This window comes from Thunnus thynnus, chromosome 8 (genome assembly GCF_963924715.1).
Source record: "Thunnus thynnus chromosome 8, fThuThy2.1, whole genome shotgun sequence".
Lineage (NCBI taxonomy): Eukaryota > Metazoa > Chordata > Actinopteri > Scombriformes > Scombridae > Thunnus > Thunnus thynnus.
This window is the reverse complement of record NC_089524.1, coordinates 1,533,521-1,559,845: the sequence shown is the minus strand read 5'-3', so window position 1 is coordinate 1,559,845 and position 26,325 is coordinate 1,533,521. Positions and strand designations below refer to the sequence as shown.

The window sequence follows — 26,325 nt, the reverse complement described above, 5'->3', positions numbered from 1 at the left end:
ACACACACACACAGAAACTATTTACCTTCATGCACTTTATTTAAACTTTCACTTTACATTCAATATTCAGAAACACACTTTCTAAATTGTGTGTAAATTTTTTAAGAGTGTGAATGTGTGTCTGTGTAGATGTGTGTTTGAATCAATACCCGTGTGTGTGTGTGTGTGTGTGTGTGTGTGTGTGTGTGTAGAAGTGCAGAGTGGGACGGGGGAGGAGAAAGTGATCGAGAGGAGGATGAATGTAAAGAAGAAGGAAGAAAGGAGGAAGAGGAGGGAGGAAGAGGAGGAAGAGTAGAAGGGGAGGGGCGGAGTAGGGTTGGGTAAGGAAGGGGGGAGACGATGCGGTTGCCTTGGCGATGGAAGTCACGTCCCGGGCCGTCTGGTTGTCCCTAGCAACCAGACATGATGTAACGCGGCTTGAACTTGAACTCGGCAGGGCGGCGAGGAAGAGGAGGAGGAAGAGGAGGGGAGAGAGATTCTTGAAACGAGAGCGATGCACCTGTTGGCGATCGATAACGGACGATCAGAGATGGATTACACACACACACACACACACACACACAGAGTTTGGTGATGCTGTGGAGATAATAGAAAGTGAACTCATAAACTCCCAAATCCCTCAAATCATCCAGAAATACGTCACATTACAGAAACTAAAGAAGCTTTTAGAGTCTTTAATCCACAATCACACTACGTTAAATATTTTTTTTGCCTTTCTTGATGGTCAACATGTCAGATTAATTCATCACAGAGTCATAAATTCTTGCCATTAGTTGGTTGAGAGTCAAAGCAACACGTTTGGGATCCCGACCAATCCTAGCTCTCCATCTTTCACGGTTGGTGTGACGGCAAAAAAGTTATGAGATGTGAATCTTTTTGTCGGGGTGTCATGATGCGTTTCCTGTCTTCCACTATGATACAAAACTCGTCTTCATTCCTGATGTCACACATCTGTCGGGTCGAGGTGATCGATGGATGATAAGAACTGGATACCAGACTCAGAGTAACTTATAAAGTCGCTTCTCGAGGCTCTGGGAAAGTTTTATAAATATAAAACCTTCATAGACTAAAAATTCATAATACAAAGGGTAATAATTGACCTTATTAGCAGTTGAAGGTGTCCTGTCACAGTTTTATAAAGGCGTCCTGTGGGGATTTTTCTGTTGCTATACCACAAGTGGCCACTGGGAACAATTGGCGCCATTGGTCACTTAGGTCTTCCAACCAAAACCTGTTGGCTGTACCACGTGCCAAACTAAAAACCAAAGGTGACCGTGCGTGCTTCTGTTGCCGTGGCTCCTCCATCAGATCAGCTGAATCTGTTGACTGTTTCACAAAACACCTAAAAACCTCCTTTTTTAGAACGGCTTTCTCATAACATTTGATAAATTCAAGTGTGTGCTCTGGGTGATGACTGTATGCTCGCTGTGTCAGATGTCTGTATGTGTTCTTGAATGTGTCTTTTCATGGTTTTATGTCCTAATGTCACTGTAAAGCACTTTGTAACCTGTGTTAAAAAAGGTGCTTTATAAATAAAGTTTTACTTACTTACTAACATTGCAGCGTATCATCCGTGGTCGAGGTGTTATCATGTAGTCTCCTCCCATCGTGACCTGGACCTGAGGTGGACTAAACAGGTTGGACCGGAGACCCAGTTGGGGTCCGGTCACGTCCTCTGATTGGTCCGTCTTAACATCTGTTTCTGTCTCTCTCCACAGTGGTACCTGGGATAAGGACTCCAGAGGCCCCTCCCCCCCTCCACCCACCTATACGACAGATCGCTGCAGCCCCTTCCTCGACCTTTGACCTTTGGCGCCAGCTGCAACAGAGAGTCCTGTCTTGCCCCGCCCCTACAGCCCCCCCCTTCCTCCCACTCTGCGCCTGACTCTGCCCCCACCAGCGCCATACACAGACTCCGCAGCATCAGCATGGCTACAGCGGATCAAACGCACCCCGACGCCGGTGTTCAACACCCACTCTGTGAACTGTATGTCATAGACTTCTCTGTAGACATATGGTTCATATGTCCATGTCCATATTTAGTGCCAGACCCTGTCACCCCCCCCCGCCCCCCCCTCTCAAACCAGACCAGGCGGAGATATTCAGAAATTCGTCGGGGGATTGAGTCTTCAATTTTTGGGAATGCAGCAAGACTGAATCACAGAGCTTTCCTACATACAAACTCTCCCATCTTCCTTTGCAGTGTGTGTATCCAGTGGACTTGCAGCGGTACAAAGCCCCACCCTCACCGTGCCCACCACCCCACCACCGCTCCCAGTTGATCCTAATGGAGTTGGTTTGGGTGGTGGGACAGGACGGGATGTGCCGTAGTAGGGGGGGGAGGGGAGGTGTTACCTGGCTCAGATACCACCAGCTGACACCCCTCCACCCCCCCCACACCTTAGCCCTCACACACCTCCTGGGATGGACTCCACCCCCCCACTTGACCCCCGCCCCGCCTGGCTGGTGGCAGTTTGGGGATGGAGGAAGACGACACGGCTCTTTCCAAGGACATGGACCAGTGCTTAATGGAAAGAGCTGACCTGACAGGGAGGTGGTGTGGGCACAAACAGACGCCCTGCCTGTTTCACAGTAATAACATGAACTACTCATGCAGGGGTGGGGGTGTGGGTTATGATAGGGGGGGGTGGGGGGGTCAGGTGGAGGGGAGTTTTAATCGTGGGGAAGCAGGGGTTTGTTGATGCGAAGTGTTGCGACCAGACGCTGGTGGATCCAAGCTCGTTTATCTGGGAGACTTTGGCTTCATGGCTCATTGATTTTTCTCTCTTAGCCGTCATTTCAGCTGGTCCCCTCCTCTTCCTCCTCTATCCATCCACCAGTCTGGGTGAAGCTACAGCATGCTAAGGATGGGCAGAAAACTCTGGTGTCCGAAATGAAGCAGGCAGACAGGAGACAGACTAAAACTTTACCAGTGGAATATTGATCATGAGGAAAGTGCAATTTTGTTGGCTAGCTGTTGGATAGTTAAATATCTTTGTAAGATAGCTCATTGAGAACAGTTGTTGAAAAGTATATATAAATATATATTTTTCTTCCTAGTCCGCTCACACCTCTTGGACTCTAAAATATTGGGGTACAAAAGACAACAACACAGCGTTGAACTAGAATCCATAGCCTTGTGAGAAATAAGGGGAGCTGTATTCACTTTTATTGTTTATTATTTGTTGTTTGTTCATCTTGTAAATCTGTTAGCATGGTAGAACGAGAATCCCTTTAAAAGAATATCATTTTAAACAATCAATTTTTTAAAGCATTTCTTGCAGCTTAAGTCTGCTTTTCATTTTGTTTGAAAGAAAAAAAAAACGCTAAGCGATTAACTTATTTTAATGAGCACATTGTTTTACTTAAAAGAAAAATAGCAAATTGAATTTCTCATGAGGCAAAATCAGGAGAAAATATACTGAGTGAATTTAAGCTGAAACGTAATCATGTTTTCTCCGGTTTCTGTTGGCGAGATAATCTTTAACGGGTGTCGCCCAGCTAACGGGCTGCCCTATGATTGGCTGGGTCTCATAGAGGCTCCATCCAATCATAAGCACTTATTCCTGCAGTTGGCCAATGGGCCGCGAGTGTGTAATCAGGGGGTGTGGTTTAGCTATAAAGAGGCAGAGCAGAGGGTAACTTTCTGGAAGCTTTCGTCCACAAATAGACAGCCGAGCGCTTCACATGCAACTTACCATTTTATTGAACTTTAGTTTTGTTTTTCCTTTCCTATACTATATATATACAGTAAATATATATACACACACACACACACGCACGCACGCACACACACACACACACATACACACTCTTACGACCATCCAGCGTCGAACAAAAGTGAATTTAAGTGAAAAAGCTACAAAAAAAAGAACAAAAAAAATCTGCATGTTCCTAGTGTTAGTGACAAATTTTTCCATAGATGATGTAGTTAGTGAGATAAAGACACTATATTGTAAACCCAACATCGGGCACTTGCCAGCAGCCGTCTATTAGTTTGGCCCTGTTGAGGCCTTTTTTCTATCGCTCTCCTTCACAAACAACCAGCTCTCTTCGCTTCTCGGCATCTCTCCATTCTTTTTATTTCTCCTTCCTTCCTTCCCTTCCTTCCTTCCTTCCTTCCTTCCTTCCTTTTCCTCCAACAACAGATTCCGCAATTCTGCTTTTCAGTTCCAAGATGTTCTTTTATCATCAGTATGTTATGAAATTGCACGACAGCAATTGTTCCTCATCAATGTGCCTTGAGCTACGGTCCAGTCCTGAGAGGTTGCACAAGATCCAATGTGGAGAGTCTTGTTTTCTTCCTTATATATATTATTTTTTTCTTAATTTTCCTCCACACCTCCGATTTTGTGAGTAACTGGAGCAATTAACGTCAAAACGTTAAAAGCCGAGGAGGAACGCTGTGATTTTCAGAATTACTCACTGATAACCTCTCAGTATTATGAGGTCTCAGGCCTGTGCTGCACTACTTTCTGCCCCCCCACCCCACCCCCCCACCCCCATATACCTGCAGTGCTGAGCAGAGACCTCACAGGTGAATCTACACCAGCTACAATCAGGTCAGTCACCTCCAGATCTCCGCTAACAGATGGCAACACGGTCTGGTGAAATTTTGTGAAGTGAGCACCAAGTCTGAAGTTATGTAATGTTTGCAGGAGAAATGTGATGTTTATCAATGAAAGTCTCATATGAAAAAAAAAAAAAACAGATAAGGAACATGAAACAGTTAGCTAACAATTTGGTTGAAATTATCTTATAGTCCTATTTCACAGTTAAGTCAAACAGTGTAGTAACTAAAAGGATTTGATTCAAGTTAGTTAACGGTTCAATAGCAACAAAACCACCTTGTATAATGTTAGCTAACAATCCAGTTTATTAGCTAAAAATGTTTGGTTTAAAATGGAAATATGTTCAAGGCCAGATTATTACAATACTTACTAGTCCCCAACAGTTCAGTTCAGCAGCTAAAACAGTTTGGTTCTAGTTAGCTAACACTTACTTTTATCCAAATTGTTTTATCAACAAAAAAAGTCAAGTTAGCTACCAGTTGAGTTTAGCATCTAAGACCGTTAGCTAAGATTAGCTAACGATTTAGGTAAAATAGTTTGGTTCTGGTTAGATAAATACTCAGTTTAGCAGCTAAAACAATCTGAATCAAGTTAGCTAATACTTCAGTTTAGCAGCTAAAACATTTCTGAATAAGATTAGCTAACATTTTAGTTTAGCAGATAAAATAGTTTGGTTCTAGTTAGATAAAGATTCAGAACTGTTGAAATCAGGTTAGCTACAGTAATGGATCAGTTTAACAGCTAACTGTTTAGTTTACTAGCTAACTGTAGCTAACATGTTACTTTTAGTTAAGCTAACGGTGCATTTCAGCAGTTAAAAGTTTGGTCTGAGTTGTGTTATTCACATCAGCTTGACTTAAATGAGAAGAACAAGAAAATGATAGTATTGTTTTTATGACAGTCGATCATCAGCACATTTCTCCAAGATGTTTGCCCACATTGCTGTCCTTGCTGTCAACATGAATGGAAAAGTGGGCTAAATTAGCTGTTAGCCTATCATAAACAAATTAAACCAGATATTAAGCATTAAAACTTCACTAAAAGAGTAAATTCACACTTTTTTGACATTATAAATTAGTAGTGATGCGATGACATCATCATCCCATCATCCTGTGCTTTGCTTCATCGTCTGGTTTATATCTTTATAACTTTATAGATGATTCTCTACAGAGACTTGACTTCCCCGGAGCTTATCAATAAATAGAGGGAAACGCTCTGTCACTGTCACAAGACGTTGTGCTCATTTCACTAAATTTCGTGATACCAGTATCTTGATGGAGCAGAGCTCATAGCTGCTCACTACCTGGTAGGTTAGTTCAGTTAACCATGTTGACCCCCCCCCCCACCCGCCCCCTTCATCCCGACCTTCGTCTGCTGGGATGATATTCACATCTGTTGCTGCAAATCTCCGAACAACAAAACCTTTTTTCTTTTCAAGTCTTCCTGTTTTTAATTTTTCCGTTTGTTCATTGTGCTACTTTTGTTGCCAGAAATGAATAATGAGGACATAAAATATGCAATACCTGCTTGCACTCACTTAGACTTATTTTGTCTTATATTGTTTATTTAGTTTTCTTTCTCTTTACTTTTCAACCAAAGTTGGCGTGCACGTGACTGGCGCCGTGCTCCGTGGTCGGTCCCTAAAAATGGTGAAGCCAGCCCCGCAGGGACGTTCTAGCCAAGCTGAGCTGCCGTCGCTCGGGGAAACTCTACTTCCTTCCTTCCTATCTTCCTGTTTTTTGATATTACCAGACGGCCGCAATACTACATTCGGGTCTCTCTTTCCTAATGGATTTCTATTTCTTTGGTCACAAGCAAGCCTTAAACAAGTCCAACTTCTTCTCCATCGCACAGAGAACAGTTTATCAAAAACACATTTTTAATGACGTCCAAAATTTTAACCATGCCCCGCCCTGCTTGGCAGAGGTTTTAGTGAATAAATTGTTTACCCGTTCTGTGTTCAGTCCGTCTATTAAATTTAACGGACAGCGATGCGACGCCGTCGGCTGTGATGGTTTAGTAGTTCCACTTGTGTGGGTTGTGTGTTTCCTCTTAGTGTTTGTTTTGTCTCTGTTCTTGCTTACCCTTTAGCCATGAGTTGGGCATTACTTCATTAATTATCTGCACTAAATATGAAATAAATGACAATAGTGAAAAAGTATGAAATATTTAAAAAAAAAAAAAAAAAAAATACAGCTTCCAGGGCTTAAAAATGAGCGAAGGGAATAAAAAAAAAAAATTGCACGGACATTTTTTTAAGTGTCACAAATCACAAATCACAAATGTGAAACAGCCTAGCATCTAATCAGCGACTTTTGGCTGTGTGTGTGTAAGATAACGACAAAATTGCACCCTTTTTAAAGAAAGAAAAAATGAAAAAGAATATAAAAGCAATAGTTTGGGCAGTGTGTTTTTTTGTTCTTGTGTTGTGTGTGTAATTTAGTTCTGGTACAGCAGCGAAGAGACGCAGAGAAGAGTTAGCTCTTTCAGGACGGGCGGGCAGAGCAGCTGGGAGACGTGTTTGTATGTTGTATAGTTTTATTAATTACACTGATTTTAAAGCTGCCCTATTTTATAATGCAGGACTTTTGTAACATTGATTAAATGAGGAAAAACTAGTGTTGTGAATTTTCTGATTGTTTGTATCGAGGCCACATTACTAGAACTGGTTTGGTTTGTTTTCTGGGAACTGGATTTAAGTTGAAAACTTTCCTGTTTCCTTATTTTCTTTATTTTTTTCTTTATTTGCTTTCCTTTTTGTATGTATTTAAGGACATTTCCTCTGTTGATGGTATAGCATATTCCTGTACTTAAAAAGTATAGGGCGCTGTGGTGATAAGACCATTGTAAATGGATGTTACAGTATGCTGTATGTTTTGAAGGTTATTTGTTGCATCAGTGTTGATGAAGCTAAATCTAGGTAATTCTGAGGAAAATTGGTAAGAAAAGTGAGCGTTTTTTATGCATTTTAAAATTTAGTTTTAGGCAGGAGACAATGACATAGCCAGCCAAAGGATGCCCCTACTATAAATGCATCTAGGCATCTTTTTTTGTGTTCACCATTCCATGCAGGAAAATAAACAGCTTGATTATGCAACATGATTCTTTTTCTTTTCCATCTGTTTCTTTCTTCACTGGCCCCACAAGATCACCTCCTCCTCCTCCTCTTCCTCCTCCTCCTCCTCCTCCTCTTCCTCCTCCTCCTCACCCAGCACTCCCTGAGCCTGGAGGTCAACTCTGATCTCCGTCCATCCACACATCCACTGCTGCTCATCACAGCATCGCATACATGCAGCAGATAATCAGCCGAGGAACGACGAGTCACCGGGATGCAGGACACTTCCAGTGTGATCAGAGTTTCTGCTTGTTTATGATGTTCCTCCCAGTTTTACTAAATTTAGCATAAATAATATTAATTTTTTAAATCTATAAATATTCTGAGCTGAATGTTATGACGCGTACAAGGAAAAACCAATTAAATCTCCAACAGAAAGCAGCACATCATCAGCAAATCGGCAGTGTCTGTGTGCGCTGCTGTGAACTCACGACCCGATACACAATCAATGACGTTAGAGTGACACACATAACTGCAGCCAGTGGAGACAGCTGTTTTCATTATCAATTAATCTGGTGATGATTTTCTGGTTTAATTGATTAATTGATTATTTGGCCTGAAAACGTCTGATAAAAGTCGTTCTCGGTCATAAACTCAACATTTATTAGGTAAGAAAGAAAAGCAGAAAATTCTCACATTTCAGAGGCTGAAACCAGCTAATGTTAAGCAATTTGACTTAAACAATCAATAATTGATCAAAACAGTTGCCAACTATCTTTCTACCAATAAACTGATCAAAGTTGTATTGAAACTAAAACCACATCTGTTCTGTCAGATGTGTTTTAGACATGAGAGGATAAATGCAAATAGATCTGTGCTCCATGTAAATAACAACAACCAGAGCATAAAGCAAGCTGATTGGTTGGTCCGACCCCTGTTGGGAGGTGGGTTTGGACACGTAAAGGTTGTATATTTAAAATCTGTACAAGTCTCTGAACACTCTTGTATGTTTGCTTCCCTGTAACCTGGAGAAGCAAATGTCAGCCGTGAGATGAACAGCAGGAAACAGCTGTTTGTCTGGACATCGTTCAAACCCGAAGATTTAGTTTTTAAATTCTAGTGGTGATCCAAACATATTAAATATGCCAGATCACGAAAAGGAATCTTGAATATTTCCATTTAGTGGAATGATGTAGCCGTTTTGTCAGAATTCATGATGTCTTTAAAATGTCCAATCAACAGTCCAAAATCCAAAGATATTTAATTTACTTACTATGATGCAGCAAAGCTTCAAATCCTTGCATCTGAGAAGCTGCAACCAGAAAATATTTGTCATTGTCGCTTAAAAAAAACAACTAAAATGATTATTTGATAATCAAAACAGTTGCAGATTAATTTTCTGCCGATCGACTAATCATTGCAGCGCAACAACAAAGCAGAGAAAAACATATAATGTCAGAAAAAAAGCTCTTGATTGAGAGGAGGAACATCGGAGAGGATTTATGTGCATAAAAACTGTCAAAATGAACATTAAAGTGGTGGAAGAATGTGAGAAGCAGCATCGACTCAAATCACACTGGAACTGGAGTCCTTGAAGGGAGGATGTGGTGTGATTTCAAAGGTCACCGGGTGTTGGAAAGCGGTGGTGGAGGCTGAATGTGAAGCTCATTACACCATCTTCTCCTCCTCCACATAACTAACCGCAGACACACAAATCAAAGCTGAGGCTGAGAGAGCGATGAGCCCATAAGGCCAGAGGCTGCATCCAACCAGCTGAACCAACATGCTAACACACACCAGCAGGGACATTTTCTCACATTTTATCATGAATCCAACGAACCCCTCTGAGCTTCTAACCGGCTGCTGAATCCTGCAGGAAAAAAAAAAAAAAGAGAGAGCTGGAGTCAAAGACTGTCCTAAAAACTCCAGAAGAGAAGTATTTACATCCGCCTCTCCTCTCTCCCCTCCCCTGCCCCCCCCGCCCCCCCCCCCACCCCACCCTCCTCTCCACAAGTTGATTTTTGGATTTTGACTTGAAGGAATTCTGCCGCTTCATCAGGAAACAGGGTTGAATGAAGGCTGGGCTTTTCACGGCTAACGCCTTTGTTGTCTTCATGTTTGTCCAAATTCTCCTGGGCAGCGATTATCCAGCCCAGTGAAACAAATCCATCAGACCGGACCGCTGTGCAAGTCTGCGGTTCGGAGGGGTCGGGAATAATCGAATTTGACCGGCTTTGACATGAAGAGGGGCAGAATTCTTCAGGCTTAGACCAGGGTATTTTTAATCCACCCAAGATAAAGTACTTTCAATCACTTTAGAGACCTGAGTATGTGAATTATAGCAGTACACGCTACTCATAGAACAATCGTACGAGGGACGAGGAGAGCTTCAGTGACACCTGAAAATCCACCTCGGAACGGCTTTTATCCGCTCTACAAAAGCGCCGCCGTTTCCCCTCGTTGTTGTTGTATTCGGCATGAAATCCGGGCAGAGAACAGAGCAGAAGGAAGACATCCTTCTTCCTGCCCAGCCGGTGGGGAAATGAGTATAAATGGCATCACTTTAGAGAGATGAAGGAAAGTCATTGGACGAGGAGGCAGGTAACACTGAAGCTGCTCTCCAGCGCTCAACTGTAATGAATTACAGTGTCACTGCTCCTTTGCAAAGATATTTATTTATCCTGTTGCAAAACCATTACATGGTGCTAAGTGTTAAATCAAGCCAGTGAAGGGGAGGTAATCTGGAAAATGTGACAATTTGAATTTACTATCATGCTTCCTGACGGCGTATCAAAGCATAGCAGTCTAATCTGCATGAGAACTATGCACTGACTAAAAACAAACGTCCACATGTGCGCACGGCGTGGCGCGCGCCCACGTGGACTCTGGTATCTACTTTGTGAAATTTCAGCCTCTGCCTTCTTTTACGGTCAATCCTTCCGTTTCCAGATCCCAGCTTCTTAAGGACCGAACGAGTTATACGAAAAACCTGAAAAAGAAATGAAAAATAAAAACAAACCAGCATATTACATGATATATTGAAAAAGATCAAATGTAGTGCCTGTGAAAACCTGTATTATAATGCTCTTCTGAATACTGAATACAATACTTGTTTGTAATTGTTGAAATTTCTGAACACCAGTAGCCTTTGCTGTCTGTCAGGCCCCTCTGATTATAGCTAATGTACAATAATCATAAGATATAATTGCATGCTCCTCCATAATCGCCTAGTAAGCTGTTACGAAGACAACAAATGAGAAAAAAAAAAAATTACAAAAACCAGATTGTTCTGTTCCCTGTTTTGGTTCTCTTCTGATTCTCACCTCAAACCTTTTTCTGCTCACTTCCTCTCCTCTATTTAACCCTTCCATCTCCATCTCCTCATGCTCACACGTGGGACTCTTTCATCCCGACATGAAACAGCCATCGTGCACCTCCGCGGGTTTTCTACTGTGTGTCAGTTTTATTGTCATTGATCTGATGGGTGTGCCACCATGATGACTGCCCCGGGCGTTCAGCGGACTGCCGCAGCCTCGCAGGGTTTCAATCCGACAATCTCCGGCTAACTTTTAACATCAGCAAACACCTGGCTGGCCTGCACCCCCCCCCCCCCCCTCACCTCCCCCCCTCCCTCCCCTCGCATCCATTGACCGGCAGGCTGAGAAATCTCTGCGTGGCTCTGGGTGAATCCTCCTCCTCCCCTGGCGGTTTCCTGCAGGAGACTGAATCGATGGCGTCTTTCTGCAGCGCTCAGCACTATCCTGGACAGAATCCCCCTCCTTCCTCATTGAGCTCCGCTGCGTCTCCCCACGGCAGGACTTCAAACGAGCCGCCGCTCCTCCAGGATGAGAAAGGTCTAGAAAGAAAAAGAGGTAGCCAGCACCTGAGACTCAGCCCCCCCCTCCCCACCTCCCATCTTCCCCCCCCTTTCCCTCTCCCAGTCCCAGGCCAGCTGGGGTCGATTGGCTTGTCTAGCTCACCTCCAGTGGCTCCTCTCTCTGTTTTCGACTCGCGGGCCTGTCGATGCAGCTCGCCTCTTTGAAACTAAACAGCTTCTTCGACTTGTGCATCTCTTTTAGGGCAGAAAACTTTGGGTTGACAAACTTTGTTGATGAGCAGACTGTTTTGTTAAAGGACACAGCCAATGATTTTTTTTTTTTTGTCTCCTTTCCATCACTGCTAAACGTTTTTCAAGGCACGCTGTGGTGTTTTAAACGCTGCACATGTGGTTTTCACGTCTCTCTGGTCGGGTTCAAAATGTTTTAATACTAGTTCTGATACAATACGATATCAGAACTACACAATTTAATTTAACAAAAGAAGAAAAACTCCTCAAACGTTAAATCTTATCTAAACACAAGCAGTTGTAAAACATTTTAATTAAAATCAGGAACAATCTGAACAAAACATTAGTTACAAAATGAAAAAGCTGATCAGACTTTTGATGCCATTTTAATATTCTAGCTATAGATGCATTTATGACTCTGTCACCTAGAAATTAGGTTTATATGCTGCTAATCTGTAACAGCAAATATGTTCTGAGACAAACACGTCACACTGGACGTTCACGTTATCAGACAGTATGATTACAAAGACAACATAACACTGTCGATTTAATTTGGGTTTAATCAAAGTGACATCAGACGATTTGTTTAACTAGATAAACACACAGCAACTAAAGCATGAGTCAACTTTTTTATGTTTGTACTGAGGAACTCTCAACCTTCAGTCAGGGTTCGGTAAAGATGGCGATCTCGCTAGCTGAGACGAGTTTATATTATTTTACATTTTAGCAAAATCTTAACCAAAAGGCTTCTTCTGTTGGCTAAAATAAACACGCAGGACGTGAACTCTGGTCTCTGGTGTCGTCTACCCGACCGCCTCCCTGTGATACTTACAGCTCTAATAATCCAGGCAGCCATGACGCTTCTCTCAAAATGTAACTTGTGATTTCTAAGTTGAGTCTCTACTGACGAGTATGAAGTCTGATTCCATTTGTTCACATTGTTTTAACTAATTTCAGAGATGTGAAACTCGCTGAAGTTCAATAATCCATCATGATGCTTTAATAACAAGTCAGCCTGTTTTTACAGACGCATTAACAGGTAAAAAGAGACGTGAAGTTCTTTGTCATGTCGTCATTTAAATTCATAATAATTCAAAGAGGATAAAATAACTGTGCTTAAAAGTATAAAACTCAACAGTGTGCTTTGAAAAATGGTCGTTAATGTTCATGATCTGTAGTGAACAGACGTGCAGGAACGGTGGAAGAGAAATGTTAGCATCAGATATTAACATCACTGTGTTTAAAATAAAGAAACAAACCAGGGATACGTTTTTTAATAACACACACGGCCCAGAACTGCCCTCATCCACTTGTTTTCTAGCCTGTCGATGTTCTGAATAGTGGAGCTGATCACCATTATAGATAATCAATCAGCTCGATTAGCTTTCTGGAGGCGTTTCTTGTTGCCTTTCGCCCAGCCGTCTGGAGGCGATGCTAACTGTAGCTAACCCAAGACAATCTCGAGGAAGGAGAGCTTTATCTTTATCTTTATCCCCGTCCCGAGCGCCGCTGAGCGGGCCGCGTCCCGCTGCAGTCTGAGTCACACATTGACATCATCACGCCGCCCTCGCATATCCCAGAATCCCCTGCCTCACTGCCCGATATATCACACCCTCACATCCTGTTCGGTTCCTCCGTCACCAAATGCCCATCATCATCATCATCATCACCTCCTCTCACCTCCATCCTCACCCAGAACTGACTTAAACCTTGTGCCTCTACAACTCTTTTATGGAACAGGGCGGTGTTTTCTGCTGCCGCCGCCGCCGCCGAGCCGCCACCGGTCCACGACTGGCGTTACACTTCTGTTCAATGTTAACTAGTTTCCATTAGTTGTGTCTGGTGCCACTGTTGTCCATCCTCTGTGTTCTGACGCTGTGAGTTCGCACTGACGTCTCTGTTGTCCTCTCTGACTTACTGCTGTCAGTTTACTCTGTTGTCATTCTGTTGTTTTTTTCTTTCTGTTTCTTCCCTTTCCGACTGTTGTTTCTGTTTAACTGGTGAACTGTAGGCCCATCCCTCTCGGCCCCATTAGTGACTCCATGTCCACGCAGACTCAATTTACTGGAAGCAAGATGTGCATTTCCTATGCAACAACGACAAAAAAAATAAAGACGCTAATGCTCTATCGACCGTCTCTGTGGCTGTTTTTCTGTCGTATTCATGTATTTATGTCTGTGACGGGAGATTATTCAGAAACATTTGAAAAGCTTTTATTTTATTTGTGTTTTATCCCAAATCCTCACATTTCCCTCCACAACACGGTTAATGTGGTGAAACTCAGCTGTTGAGTGTTTTTGTTGTTTTTCCACCAGGCTGCAAGTTAAATCATCCGCCTCAGAGAAAAAGGACAAAAATAATCAAAATTGTGGTTGTGAGATTTATCCAACTAAAACCTTTATTCTAATATCATAATATTTATTTCCAGAGCAAAGAAGAATCTGTTCATTTGTAAATTCAACAGGTGAAACTTTGGATGACAGGTGCCTGCGATGGATACGGAGCCCCTGAAGTCCTGAAAGATGATATATTTTTAAAGTTATCTTTCTTTGCACATAAGATAATAACTCATAAGAACAACATGGTTCTAACATCCTGTAGGCTTGTGCGCACAAGATATGAATAATAAAATATTGTTATTTTATTATAATATATTATATCGGAGCGTTAACCGCAGCATGACCGGCGGGAAGCACAGCTAGCTAGCCTCCGCTAGCCTCCCAGCTAACGTTAGCCTCGGCTCTCCATGTGGATCCAACCGGAGCACCGAGCCCCGGTTTGTTATTCAGGTTAAAGCGGGAAGCAGCAGCAGGTCTGACGGGCGGCTGAGTGAAGTGCAGCCTGCGGAGGAAACACCGGGACCGTCAGGGTGAAACAGTCCATCGAGGGAAGCACAGTCAGACCACGGAGGAGAAGGTGATATATCGGCTTGTTTTACTTTCAGCTTTTATCGGCCGATACCGATGACGTGCCGATAACATCGTGCATTCCTAATGGAAACAGTTTGTTTTCCTTTGGAAGATCTAAAAAACTGTTACAAGTCATTACATTTCTACCTAATATGCAACAAACCTGGATATTAATAGTCAGGTGATGTTGGGTTTAGAGAGGACAGGATTAGATTAAATTAGATTGGTGGTTTAATCGCAGTTCTGTCAGCTGACTCTTGTTGCACGTCGTCACCTGTCATCTAAAAAACTGTCACTGTCCAATAAAGGCATAAAATGTCCCCAAAAATATATATACAGTTGTATTTTTCTATATAACTCATCCAAACGTTTGAATGGTGCTATATGTATATATATTCATTTAAATTTAAATGAGATAGAACTTGATTGATATTACACACAGTACTGAGGTTACCAGAGAAACTAAATGCAGTTAGCATCCATCAGTAACACTTTAAGGACAGGAATATGGTCTTAATAATGATGTTCTTTCAGACAAGTCTTTTATTTTTACAGATTGAAGAACTGGTTTTAGTACTAAAATGATTTGTGAGTTATAGTCTCAGACATCTTCATGTCAGAACTGATTTGTCCTCTGTTTGTGTGAGATCCTCTCAAAGCAGAAAGTCAGGAGCTGCTGTAAGCTTTATGTTGTCAATATAACTCCAATAAACCCCCCCACCTCTGTGTGAACAAAGTCTGCCGCTGTGTGATGTTCCCTGTAACCCCAGCAGAGTGAGACCTCTGCATCTGGCAGTTTCCACTGTTCAATCTGTGTGTGATCTGTGTAACAGAAACACTCTCAGTCTAATCCGGCCGCTCAGCGCTCAGAGTGCTGAAGTCAGCACAAAGACACAAAGTGTGTGTGTGTGTGTGTGTCTGTCATAGGCTACTTTCAGGGACAAATTTCAAACTAAAGGTCAGTTAACTGGGGACGGCTGGGACAGAATCTGTGTCCCCAATTTGGAAAAAGCCAATTTTTGGGTCAGTGGTTATAGTTAGAGTAGGTCCAGGAAATGAATGTAAGTCTATTTAACATCCCCAAAAGTGACCTAAGTTAACGTGTGTGTGTGTGTGTGTGTGTGTGTGTGTGTGTGTGTGTGTGTGTGTGTGTGTGTGTGTGTCTTCCTACAGCACCAGGACTTCTGGGATCTTAGTGAGTGTGTTTCCATCCACCAAGTCAAAATACCTGTAATAAGTGTTCTGTTTTCTGAGATGTAAAAGTTGTTGTGTGAATAAAAGTGAACAGACTGAGTGAATAAATGATGACGTATTTAAAGGAAAAGTCTGTCTTATAACAACACTAACGAGCTGTGTTAGTGTCCATGCTGATATATTCCAGATTAACAGTCTGTTTAGAAGCAGATCTCCTCTTTTTGTTTCTGTGGAGCGTCTCCTCGCTGAGCTGCGACGGAGGGAGACATTCTACAAGTCGCATATAGATTTTGCATATAATAAATCATACATGTGTTTATTTACACTGACCGCCTCATCAGCTGTTTTCAGCTCAGCCGCTGACATTTTCTCACAGCCCCTCTTCTTCTACTGAGCTGTATATACTATGTCCGTTCTGACAGCTATTAGCAGCAGCTCGCTCCTCTCAGGATCTCTCGGAGGAAATCTCTGGAACGCATTTTTCCCCCCCATTTCTACAACACAGCAGATAAACACAGACTGAAGCACATTCCATGTCAGGAGCGAGTCGAGGAGGTCTGGAGGACAACAAGAACAGCTGGAGATCGATCCCAAAAACACCTATCAGCTGTAATCAGCTGGATGACATCATCTGTCTGTGTTTTATAAAACCGTCACACATCACTGTTAAACAATAATGATGTTTAATGATGTGACGGCGCTGTGGTTCAGGTCTGGTTAGGTTTAAAGATGATGGTTTGGGTTAAAATGATCACTTTGTTAAGGTTAGAGACTAGGGGTGTGCCAAAATACAAATACATTATTCAGCAAAGCACAAACAGTGGGTTTTATACCAATATTTGTTTCATACAAATATTTTAACAAGTAAAAAAAAACATGTCAGATACCAGTTTGCAGGTCGGTGACATCGTTATCTCAGTATCTCTCCTCTGTTCCACTGTTACATCTATCAGGGGTCCTAAATAGACTCTCTGTCACCTGTTGATCCTCTTCTCCTTTCCACAAAGGTCTGTCTGCAATGAGGTGATGAGTAAAGTTTTATCTCAGTAGTCAGTGCAGGCGTCTATGATCTGACTCCAGTTAGAGACCCGGTGTGGGGAGACCTCCTTCATAAGGTAGTTTATTCATGAAGACTTATTGTAACACTTTAATTTTCTAAAATTAAAAGTGTAATAAAAACAAAAACAGGATTTTTAAGCCTCTTTCTCTGCACATCCCTATTAGAGACACATATGATGAGTTAAAGTTACTACTTCCTTAAAGTTAGGCCACCTTCGTCGTCATGGCTACGATAATAACCACGGTGTTAAGGTTAGGGGACGATCGTAGTTATGCTTTTTTTAAAAACTGTCCCAAACGTAATTCTGTTCAGCAGCAGTACAGCGTCCTCTTTGATTAGTTGTATATTAGGATGGTACCTGTGCTGGTCAGTGACTTTAATCCAGTCTGGAATGTGTATGTGGGTCATTTTCCACCTGTTAGGAAACAAATCAGTCTGATCAATAGTCTATATATATATATATATAGATGGTCGTAACATGCTAACAGGCCAGCTATCGTAATTAAGAAACATTAAACTTAGTGAAATAATTCGACAATAGTCTGACTCAGTGTGAGTCCTGGAGCCAACTGTCAATGACAGCTGTCAATCAACGCCCACATGGCTGACATTAAAGCTGCTATAAGTATAAAAATCTTATTAACAGAGCAATAATTTCCAAAATGACCACCAGCACACTTATTAGAGGGCCTGAATTTAGAGATTGAGACCAGCAATGACTCGTTGAGAACAGTGATTGACTCAGTATTTGTAGAGAGAAGTTAAGGCTTTTTGAATCTAGCGGCCGTCACTTGAAGGTTCTTCAGACTGAAGCGTTTGTGTTTCCAGCCTGACGGAGATTCATGAACTAACATACAGAGACGCAGCTGACTGGTGACAGCTGAACATCCTGTATTAGCAGACTGATGTCAGTGTAACTCTGCACCTGTTTGTGATCTAAAGTCCCTCATAAAAGTGGTTCAAAACTCTCTCCTGGTGAGTTTTCACACCTCCCTCCTCCTCCTACCCCCCCCCCCCACTCGGTATCTGTTGTGTTGTTGTCGGCTGAGCTCAGATTCTCCCCCGGGTGCTGGGTGGAGGGTGGGAGCTGCCTCACCTTCTCATCTCAGGTTTCAGAGAGGGAGACGACCGCAGAGGAGCGTGAATAATTCAGCCAGCCGCCAAACACCGAGCATCGGCTTTCCACAACACACACACACACACACACACACACACACACACACACACACACACACACAGCTGTGACCTGATACGCCCCCGCAGCAAACATGCTAAAGGTCAGGAGGTCAGACTCTGAACTTCAGAGAAGATCACACCCAGCAACTCAGACAGAAAGTAATAATAATAATAATAATAATAATAATAATAATAATAATGATAATAATAATAATGATAATTACTTTTTAGATGTTTTGTAAGGGAGCAACAGTTGAAGTTAAAGCACTTTAGAGTTTAAATATCACTAAAAGCTATTGAAGTGTAAGCCTTGAAATGAGTTTAATTATCAGATGAAGTATATATGCGTATACTTAAGTATATAACACTTAAAGTAGCTGATTTGTGAGGCTTGAAAGGAGTTTAAGTATCAGTTGAAGTGTAAGTGCTCAAAGAATAAACTATAAAATGCCTGAAAGGAATTGAAAGGTCATTAGATGTTTTCACGCTTCATGCAGTTGAATTTTAAGTGCTGAAAGGAGATGATGTGACGTGTCTGAAAAGAGGTGAATTATCAGTTGATTTCTGTGCACTTAAAGCAGTTAAAGTGAAATGTGTGCACTGAAAGGAGTTAAAGTGTCGGTTGCAGTCAATGCATTGAAATGTGGACATTTCAGCTAAAAAAAGCATTAGTAGTTGAAGTCAGTTGAAGTGTATGTGCTGAAAGCTGTGTAAGTTCTGAATAGAGTTACTGTAAAATGTCTAAAAGAAGTTAAAATATTAGTAGATTGCTCTATGTATTAAAAGCTATTGAAGTGTTGATGCTTGAAATGAGTTTAAGATTCCAATGAAGAGTAAATGCTCAAAGAATATACGGCGAGATGAAAGAAACTGAAAGTCTTTAGATCTAAAAGCACTTAAAGCAGTTGAAGTGTAAGTTCTTAAAGAAGTAGAATGTCAGTTGAAAGTAGTTGAAGTATCAGTTGAAATGTGAGCATTAAAAGCAGTTAAGGTGTAAGAACTTACAGTAGTCAAACTCAGTTTATGTATAAGCACTGATAGAAGTTGAAGTGTAAGTGGTGAAAGGAAATACTGTGACATGTCCTGAAGGAGTTGAATTATCAGTTGATGTTGATGCACTTACAGCAGTTGAAGGACTTAAAACAGTAAAAAATAACAGCTGAAGTGTACACACTGAAAGGAAGTGTCAGTTTGAAAGTGTCAGATGAAGTGTAAATACTCAAAGAATATACTGTAAAATGTCTGAAAGCAACCGAAAGGTCATTAGACGTTAAAGCACTTCAAGCAGTTGTAGTGTGATGTCTTAAAGCAGTATTATGCATCTTTCATTCATGCTCTGCAACCCTGAAGTTACCCAGAGGAGCTGAATGCAAACGTCCAAATGAGTCGTCCGGACATTAAACAGACTTTATCTGCCGACTCCGCGGTACAAAGCCGATCGAGCCCGTGTGAGAATACAGCAGGTCATTTTCTGGGAGAATTCCCAGCGAGCGAGTGGGCGTGTTGATGATGTCGCTATTATGCGGCCAGTTAAGCTGCATTGTGTGACTGGACCTGAACGCTCTGCTGTGAAGCTAGCGCTAACGGCGGAGACGACTTCCTGTGATTTCTCGTTAAAATAAAAGCCGTTTAATTTCTGGTGAAAAGCTTAAAAACGCTGAATTACAACTGCAGCGTATTTTTTGCATCATGACCTCCTGCACGCTCATCCCTGACGTTGTCACCGTGATGTCACCCATTGGTTTGCGAACTGCCATTTTGAAGCCACGAGTGTAGCGATTTGACCATCCTCGTGTTTGATTTGGCTGTCACCATGTTTGACTTTTGGAGCCAGAAGTGACCATATTTGGTCGAGAGGGTGTAGCTGACCATAGCGCTAGCTGCTAGCTTGGTTAGCATGGTGCATTTACAATCTATGGTTAACAGTGATAATGCTAATGCTAATGCTAATTTTCACTAGCGAAAAACAGGCCTAAAACCGTTAAAACAAAATGTACTCACCGGAAAAACCGATCATCTGACTCATTGATGGGTCTTTTATTACAACCAAACGCTAAGCAAGACTGTTTTTAGGTGACAGCAATGTTACAGTTAACTTTAGTAAATTGAAAACACACTGTGAAATAGCTATGCCCCTACGCAATGGTTACTTCACTTAAGCGACATTGTCACTGTTGTAGCGACTTGTCAGTCACAACGTAGCCACGCCCTAAAGCAGACGCTGCTTTATCGTCTATTTTACTCTAAATGGGACCATAAATTACAAGATGAACATCATGCTCTATTGAAGAAGACTTGAAACTAGCAATTTAGACCATAAACTCATCAGGAAACAGTTCACTGAGGTAATTAATCAAGTGAGCATTTTCTCATAGACTTCCATACAATCAGACTTCTTTTCGCAGACAGTGGAGTCGCCCCCTGCTGGCCGTTAGAGAGAATGCAGGTGTTTGGCTCTTCCGCATTGGCTTCACTTTTCAGCCGCGGAGGTTGCAGCTTGGTCTGACACAGACAATCTCCTGCTACATGTGTGAAACTGCAGGAGTTCATATGAGAAAACAGCTTTAGGAAGTCAGCTGAAAGTAGTTGAAGTGTTGGTGTGTACTTGCTGAAAGGAGATACTGTAACACGTCAGTTGATGTCTATTCAAGCACTTAAAGTGAAGCGTATTTGCTGAGTAAAGTGTCAGTTGTATTGTATTCACTGAAAGGTGTAAACATTTCAGCTGAAATAATTAGAAGCACTAAAAGCAGTCGAAGCGTAAGCAGGAGTTTAAGGAGATTTGATACTTGATAGAAAGATTTTCAGTGGAATATTCCTTTAAGAGTTTGAAAATAAGTGATTTCAAACATGAGCGCTGTGAAGACGTCCCCTTCAGGTCTGTGATGTGGACGCAGGATCGACTCTTGTTTGGGAAACTTGTTAAATCTTCAGTAAAATATCAGCACACACACAAACACACAAACACACAGCAGACCAGGCCCTCATGCATGACCACACACATGCACACATTTTACTGATCAGTGTTTTAATGAGGTTTTCCTCGGCAGCTGCCTCCTCATTCAGATCGATTGATCAGAATTTGTGAATTAATTTGATGAGGGAGAAGCAGAAATGAAAGAACATGACACAGAGGAGAAGAAACGTGTCTGATGTAACAGCATCAAACAGCAACAGAAGCTAAATGAGAAACTCTGGAAAATAAATAACTTCTAACAAAACACATCAAGGTCATTGAGTTGTTTCCCATGTAAATGTAGATTTTAAAGGATCATTCTGGTGATTTTCTATATTTGTATATTTGTCTTCATGTTTGGATCCAAACCAACAATGAACTGATCTACTAACAAGTATTATGTGTATGAAAGCTGATAAATCTTATTAAAAATATGTCAGTGAGTCACAACGGTGCACTGGGTCACATGTTTCTTCATCATGAAGAGTTTGGTCACGTTAGTTTGTTTAGAAACGGCTCCAAAGACTAATAACAGCATCACGTTTTCAGTCTCTGGAGAGTAGTTCTGTGTAAGGCAGACACCACTGAGCATGTGCAGGAACACGGTTCTGTTTACAGCGTCGCTAACTTGTTGTGCTACAGATCACAACCTCTTGACTTTACTCTATATTACACATTTCTCAAATAGCTTCTGTCCTTGTTGCTGTGAGGAAACACTTTTAACCTCTAAGTGGTGGCATCTGTAAACACCACAATCAGGACCAGCCGCTGAATAATGAGCCGCTGGGACGGAGCGGGGCGGGATGTACAGGGTTAATGAGAAACCCGAGGCTGCTGGGAAACGATCGGCCCCAGGTGACGACACGCCTGACGGACACATGGCTGCAGGCGGTGCTGCGAGCTGTGGAAATTATAGAGGAGAGGGGGGGGGCATTAAGAGGAAAACACACATATACAGACTCACACAGGCAGGAATATGCAGGCAAAACAGATCAGAGCATCTGTATGATCCTCACACAGGTTCAAACAAGCAGGTCAACGTTTGTTGCAACACATTTAATGTGTCACTGATTTCTGCAGCGAGTTTCTTTTTCATAAAGAAATAACAAACTTCCTGTCATTGTTAAATCTTCCATGATGAAAACGAGATGAAAACTTCATAAAAAGTAACTTCTGAAAATGAGCATTTTTATCAAAAAACTAAAAAACAAACGATAATGTGAAAGATGGATGAAACTAATCACTGTTTTAATGCAGATCAACCTGCAGACATCTGCAGCATCACAACCTGACGTAGCTGTTTGACCTGTTGCACCAATCAGCTGCATCTTATATTTCAGTAACAAAGTCATCTCATGTCTCTCTGTAAACACTTTGGTCAACATTTGTTGTTTTTAAATGTGCTCTATAAATAAACTGACATGACTTGAGAAGATATGTCTCTGCTAGAAAGCTAAGCTAATGTTAGCAGTTCTTAGAGGGAAATAAATTCATCCACAATTTGTCTGAAAATTAGACAAGAAGCAGTGAATATAACAGCTGGAACAAAGTGCAAACATGCTGTCAGCACATGGACGTTTATCTGAAGGTAAGCTAACGTTAATGTAACATTATCAAGAGCTGTGTGGATGTTAGCGTTAGCTTGTGTTTGTGTTTATAGGCGAACAATCAGAAGGATTAAAGTCAATCATTTAACCTTTTCATGCATGAATTATGATAACCTCAGTCAGGATTTTTTTCCTCTTTAAGCATGAGAAAAAATATTTGAACTTAATTTTTTTTGTCCAACTCAGTGGACAGATGATTAATTGTCATTTTCTCCCAATATAAAATCAATGCTTGGAAATTTTAACAATTGTATTACTCCTTAGTTGTTACTTGATGTTACAAAATTTTATTTACCTGCAAGGGTCTGTTACTATAGAAGGATCGGCAAGATGTTCCTGCGCTGTTGAGTATTTCCGGGCAGCTGGCAGCCATCTTGGTTTTGAGAAATTTGTGTTGCACTTACAAAGGCTGGCCAATGGATGGCAGCGTATGGGATGACGCGCTAGAGTCCACTGTGTTGGCTGTCCACTGTCCACTGTAACGACCACTATGCATGAAAGGTGTAAATCTCCCTGTAGATGCTTGTGAAAGAAATATTAATGTTGCATTAACGTTATCTGACCAGCGTTTAGTAACGTGACTGGAACCTGTCAGGTTCTGTGTCGGGTCGGGATCGGGCCGTTCTGTTGTGGATTATAAGCGTTTTGGGCTGTTGGGAAAGATGTTTATCAGCTGCATCATCTACTAACCAGTGAATCAGATCATTGCTGGAAGTTACTGTGATGTGTATCATCTCTAAACCTGTGGCAATATAACCTCAGGATCTGGTCTAAAATTTGGCAGTTATCTGACATTTTAGCTGCTTGTCTCAATCTACAACACCTGTAACCATGGTAACTGTACACATAAAAGATGGCGACGGCTGCAGCATCAGAAAGATAGAAGAAATAAAAATGAAAGATCTACACTAAAGAACAGAGTAAAATGTCTTAGAGTTGAACTAATGTTTTTTCCGCAGTGGTGCCATCTGGTGGTCGGATCGACTATGACACACAACTTCCTGCACTCAGTAACTTTACTTAGTTTGTATTTAGTCGACTGTTTCGGCGTCCTACCGACTGCCTCATCCATTCACACTGAGCCACGGTAACCACGGTGACACCACCTTAACGAAGGGCCACAGACACGCCCCCCCCCCCCCCCCCCCCCTCCACACACCCTCCCCCACTCCACCCCCCCAATTCCCCCTCAGCCATAATGAAAGACCAATTAGAGAAGAGGATTAAGGCGCTCCACGTCCACACACAAATTAGCATTAATCAAAGAGTCACTGTGGTGTGTGTGTGTGTGTGTGTGTGTGTGTGTGTTACCTCACTGGGACCATTTCCAGTATAAACACCGACCTTGGCGGGACCAGTAGTCGTCATGGGGACCAAAGCTCGGTCCTAATGAGGCAAAACATCATTTCTGAGGTCCTGGTTAAGGTTTGGTTTAGACTGTCCACAAAGAATGGAAGTCAGTGCAACGTCCTAACAAGGATAGCTGCACAAACTGTGTGTGTGTGTGTGTGTGTGTGTGTGTGTGTTCTCCACGGTGAATAGTGATGAGCTCCAGGCTCAGTGTGAAGTCGTATAATTGCTGCTGGTGTTTCTGATCAATACCACACCCACCGCAGGGCTCAGCCAATGGGAGCAGGCTTCCAGCAGGTGTGTGTGTGTGTGTGTGTGTGTGTGTGTGTGTGTGTGTGTGTGTGTGTGTGTGTGTGTGTGTGCGTGCCTGTGAGGGACAGTTTGTATGTTTGTTGGTGATTGATCAGTGTGTCAGCTGTTTTTTGCAGTAATAATAATAACTACCAGGAGATTCTGCTCACACAGAATCAACTCAGAGACAAAACACTGAGTTTTAAAGAGTTGTAAAGTTTTTGTCTCCTACAGCAACACGTCTGTTTACTAAATCACTCGTTCTGTGTTCTTCCTTGAGAAAAAGATCAATCAAAAATCTGTCAAATTTTATTTACATATCACAGTTAATGCAGTGGAAGCTATTCAAAGCACTTAACATAAAAACAAAGATTAATACACTAATAAAATACAGGAATAAGTTAAGAATCAAGAGAAAAAATAGAATAATAACAAGACAGATTCATGTATAATAATAAAAACAAGCTAAACAATTGATTAAGTTATTAAATTTAAAAAAGCAATTAAAAAGAAAACAAAAACTGCTGTGTTAATTAAAAACTAAGCTAAAAAGCTAGTTTTAACCATAGACTGTATAAAAATATGGACGTAGTTACCGTGACGTCACCCGTTGGTTTCTGAAGAGCGGTTTTGAAGCTCAAAGCGAGCCGCTCCAGCCGTCGCCATCTTGGCAGTGCGTGATGCTGCCTAACTCCCAGCCAATCAAAAACGGGCAAAGAGGCGGGCCGAATGGCTGAAACAAGCCACCTAGCAGCTGGTGGACCTGTCACTCAAAGCAGCCATGTCCTTCATTATGCAGAACTTTACGGCTTAATAACATTTAAATGGGTGAGTTATAAAAAAATTCACCCCTGTACAGTTGTCATGAAAGAGGAAATTAGAGACCTAAACCGTTGTTTGTACCAGACTGTAAACATGTTTATTTCTGCTGTAAAGTTGGACATTTTAACATGGAGGTCTATGGGGATTGACTCGCTTTTGGAGCCTCAAGTGTTCATTCAAGGAACTGCAGTTTTTGGCTTCGTTTTACAGCTCCAGAGGTTGCTGCTTGGTTTTAACTTAGCTTAGGACGCTACTGAGGTCTGCTGGTCGGCTGTAACACAGTTTAGGAGCGTAGATGGAAAAAGCTTCAACTCCAATAGTTTTATAAATACGGCAAAAAAGAGAATCATCATCTCCTCCGTCTCTCTCATGTAAGAATCCAGAATCTCTGAATCTGTAAATATTGCTGATTTCTAAAGTTTTCAGGATGTTTTTTCCTTCACTGTAAAGTTCTTCCTCAGTGTTTGTTCACTGGAGGCTAAGCTGCATACTGGACCACGACTGGCTCCAAACTGGTTGTGATGTCACAAATCCTGCTGGTATGTAAACCTGTTAAACTGAGAACGTCACACTGAGGAAACTGAACACGGACTCAGTAACTTGTACCTGAGATAATCCTCGCTGTACTCTGATTACAGCTCGTTCATGTGAGACATGATGAGCTGTTCAAAAGTCCAGAACATGTCAGGAGGAGTTTGCTGATGAAGAGCTAATCATTCCTCCTCCTCCTCCTCCTTCGTCTCCTTCAAGGTTCTTCAAACAGAGAGCTGCTCTGATCTTTAAATATGATTTTATCTCCCTGCAGAGGAGACATTTACTCTGACAGGTCGACGTCTCCCCTGAGGAGGAAGCTTACACTCCTCCTCCTCCTCCTCCTCCTCCTTCTCTCTTGTTATCTCGTGTCATCTCTCTCTCCTCAACATCCTCTCATCTCTCTTCATCTCCTCTCCTCTCCTCTCTTTCTCCTCACCTCATTTCTCCTCTGAATCCTTTTATACTTTCTGTGATTTACAGTCGGCTGACTCACTGAGTCTGTCAGCCGACAGACTTCGGATCAGTTCGTCCAAACGTAATCTGTCAAACGCTGCTGATCAGAGTTTTTACTTTATCTGTTCAAAGGTTTTAAATACGTCTCCCACAAAAACAAAGCAAACAAACTCACACACACACACACAAATACAGTAACAGCCGCTTTATTAGCTACACCTGTTCAACTGCTCATTAACACAAATATCTAATCAGCCAATCACGTGGCAGCAACTCAATGC

At 42.0% G+C, this 26,325-nt stretch overlaps 1 protein-coding gene across 6 annotated transcripts in view; it reads left to right on the top strand.

Annotated features, from left to right (window-relative positions):
* Positions 1 to 7,673, top strand: part of nfia (nuclear factor I/A) — a 215,403-nt gene extending 207,730 nt beyond the window's left edge. For all 6 annotated transcript variants that reach the window (XM_067596058.1, XM_067596055.1, XM_067596054.1 and 3 more), the window contains one exon: positions 1,719 to 7,673. In XM_067596058.1, the coding sequence (XP_067452159.1) occupies positions 1,719 to 1,733 (15 nt within the window). In that variant the 3' untranslated portion in view covers positions 1,734 to 7,673. The remainder of the gene's footprint in view (positions 1 to 1,718) is intronic.
* The last annotated feature ends 18,652 nt before the right edge of the window (positions 7,674 to 26,325 follow it).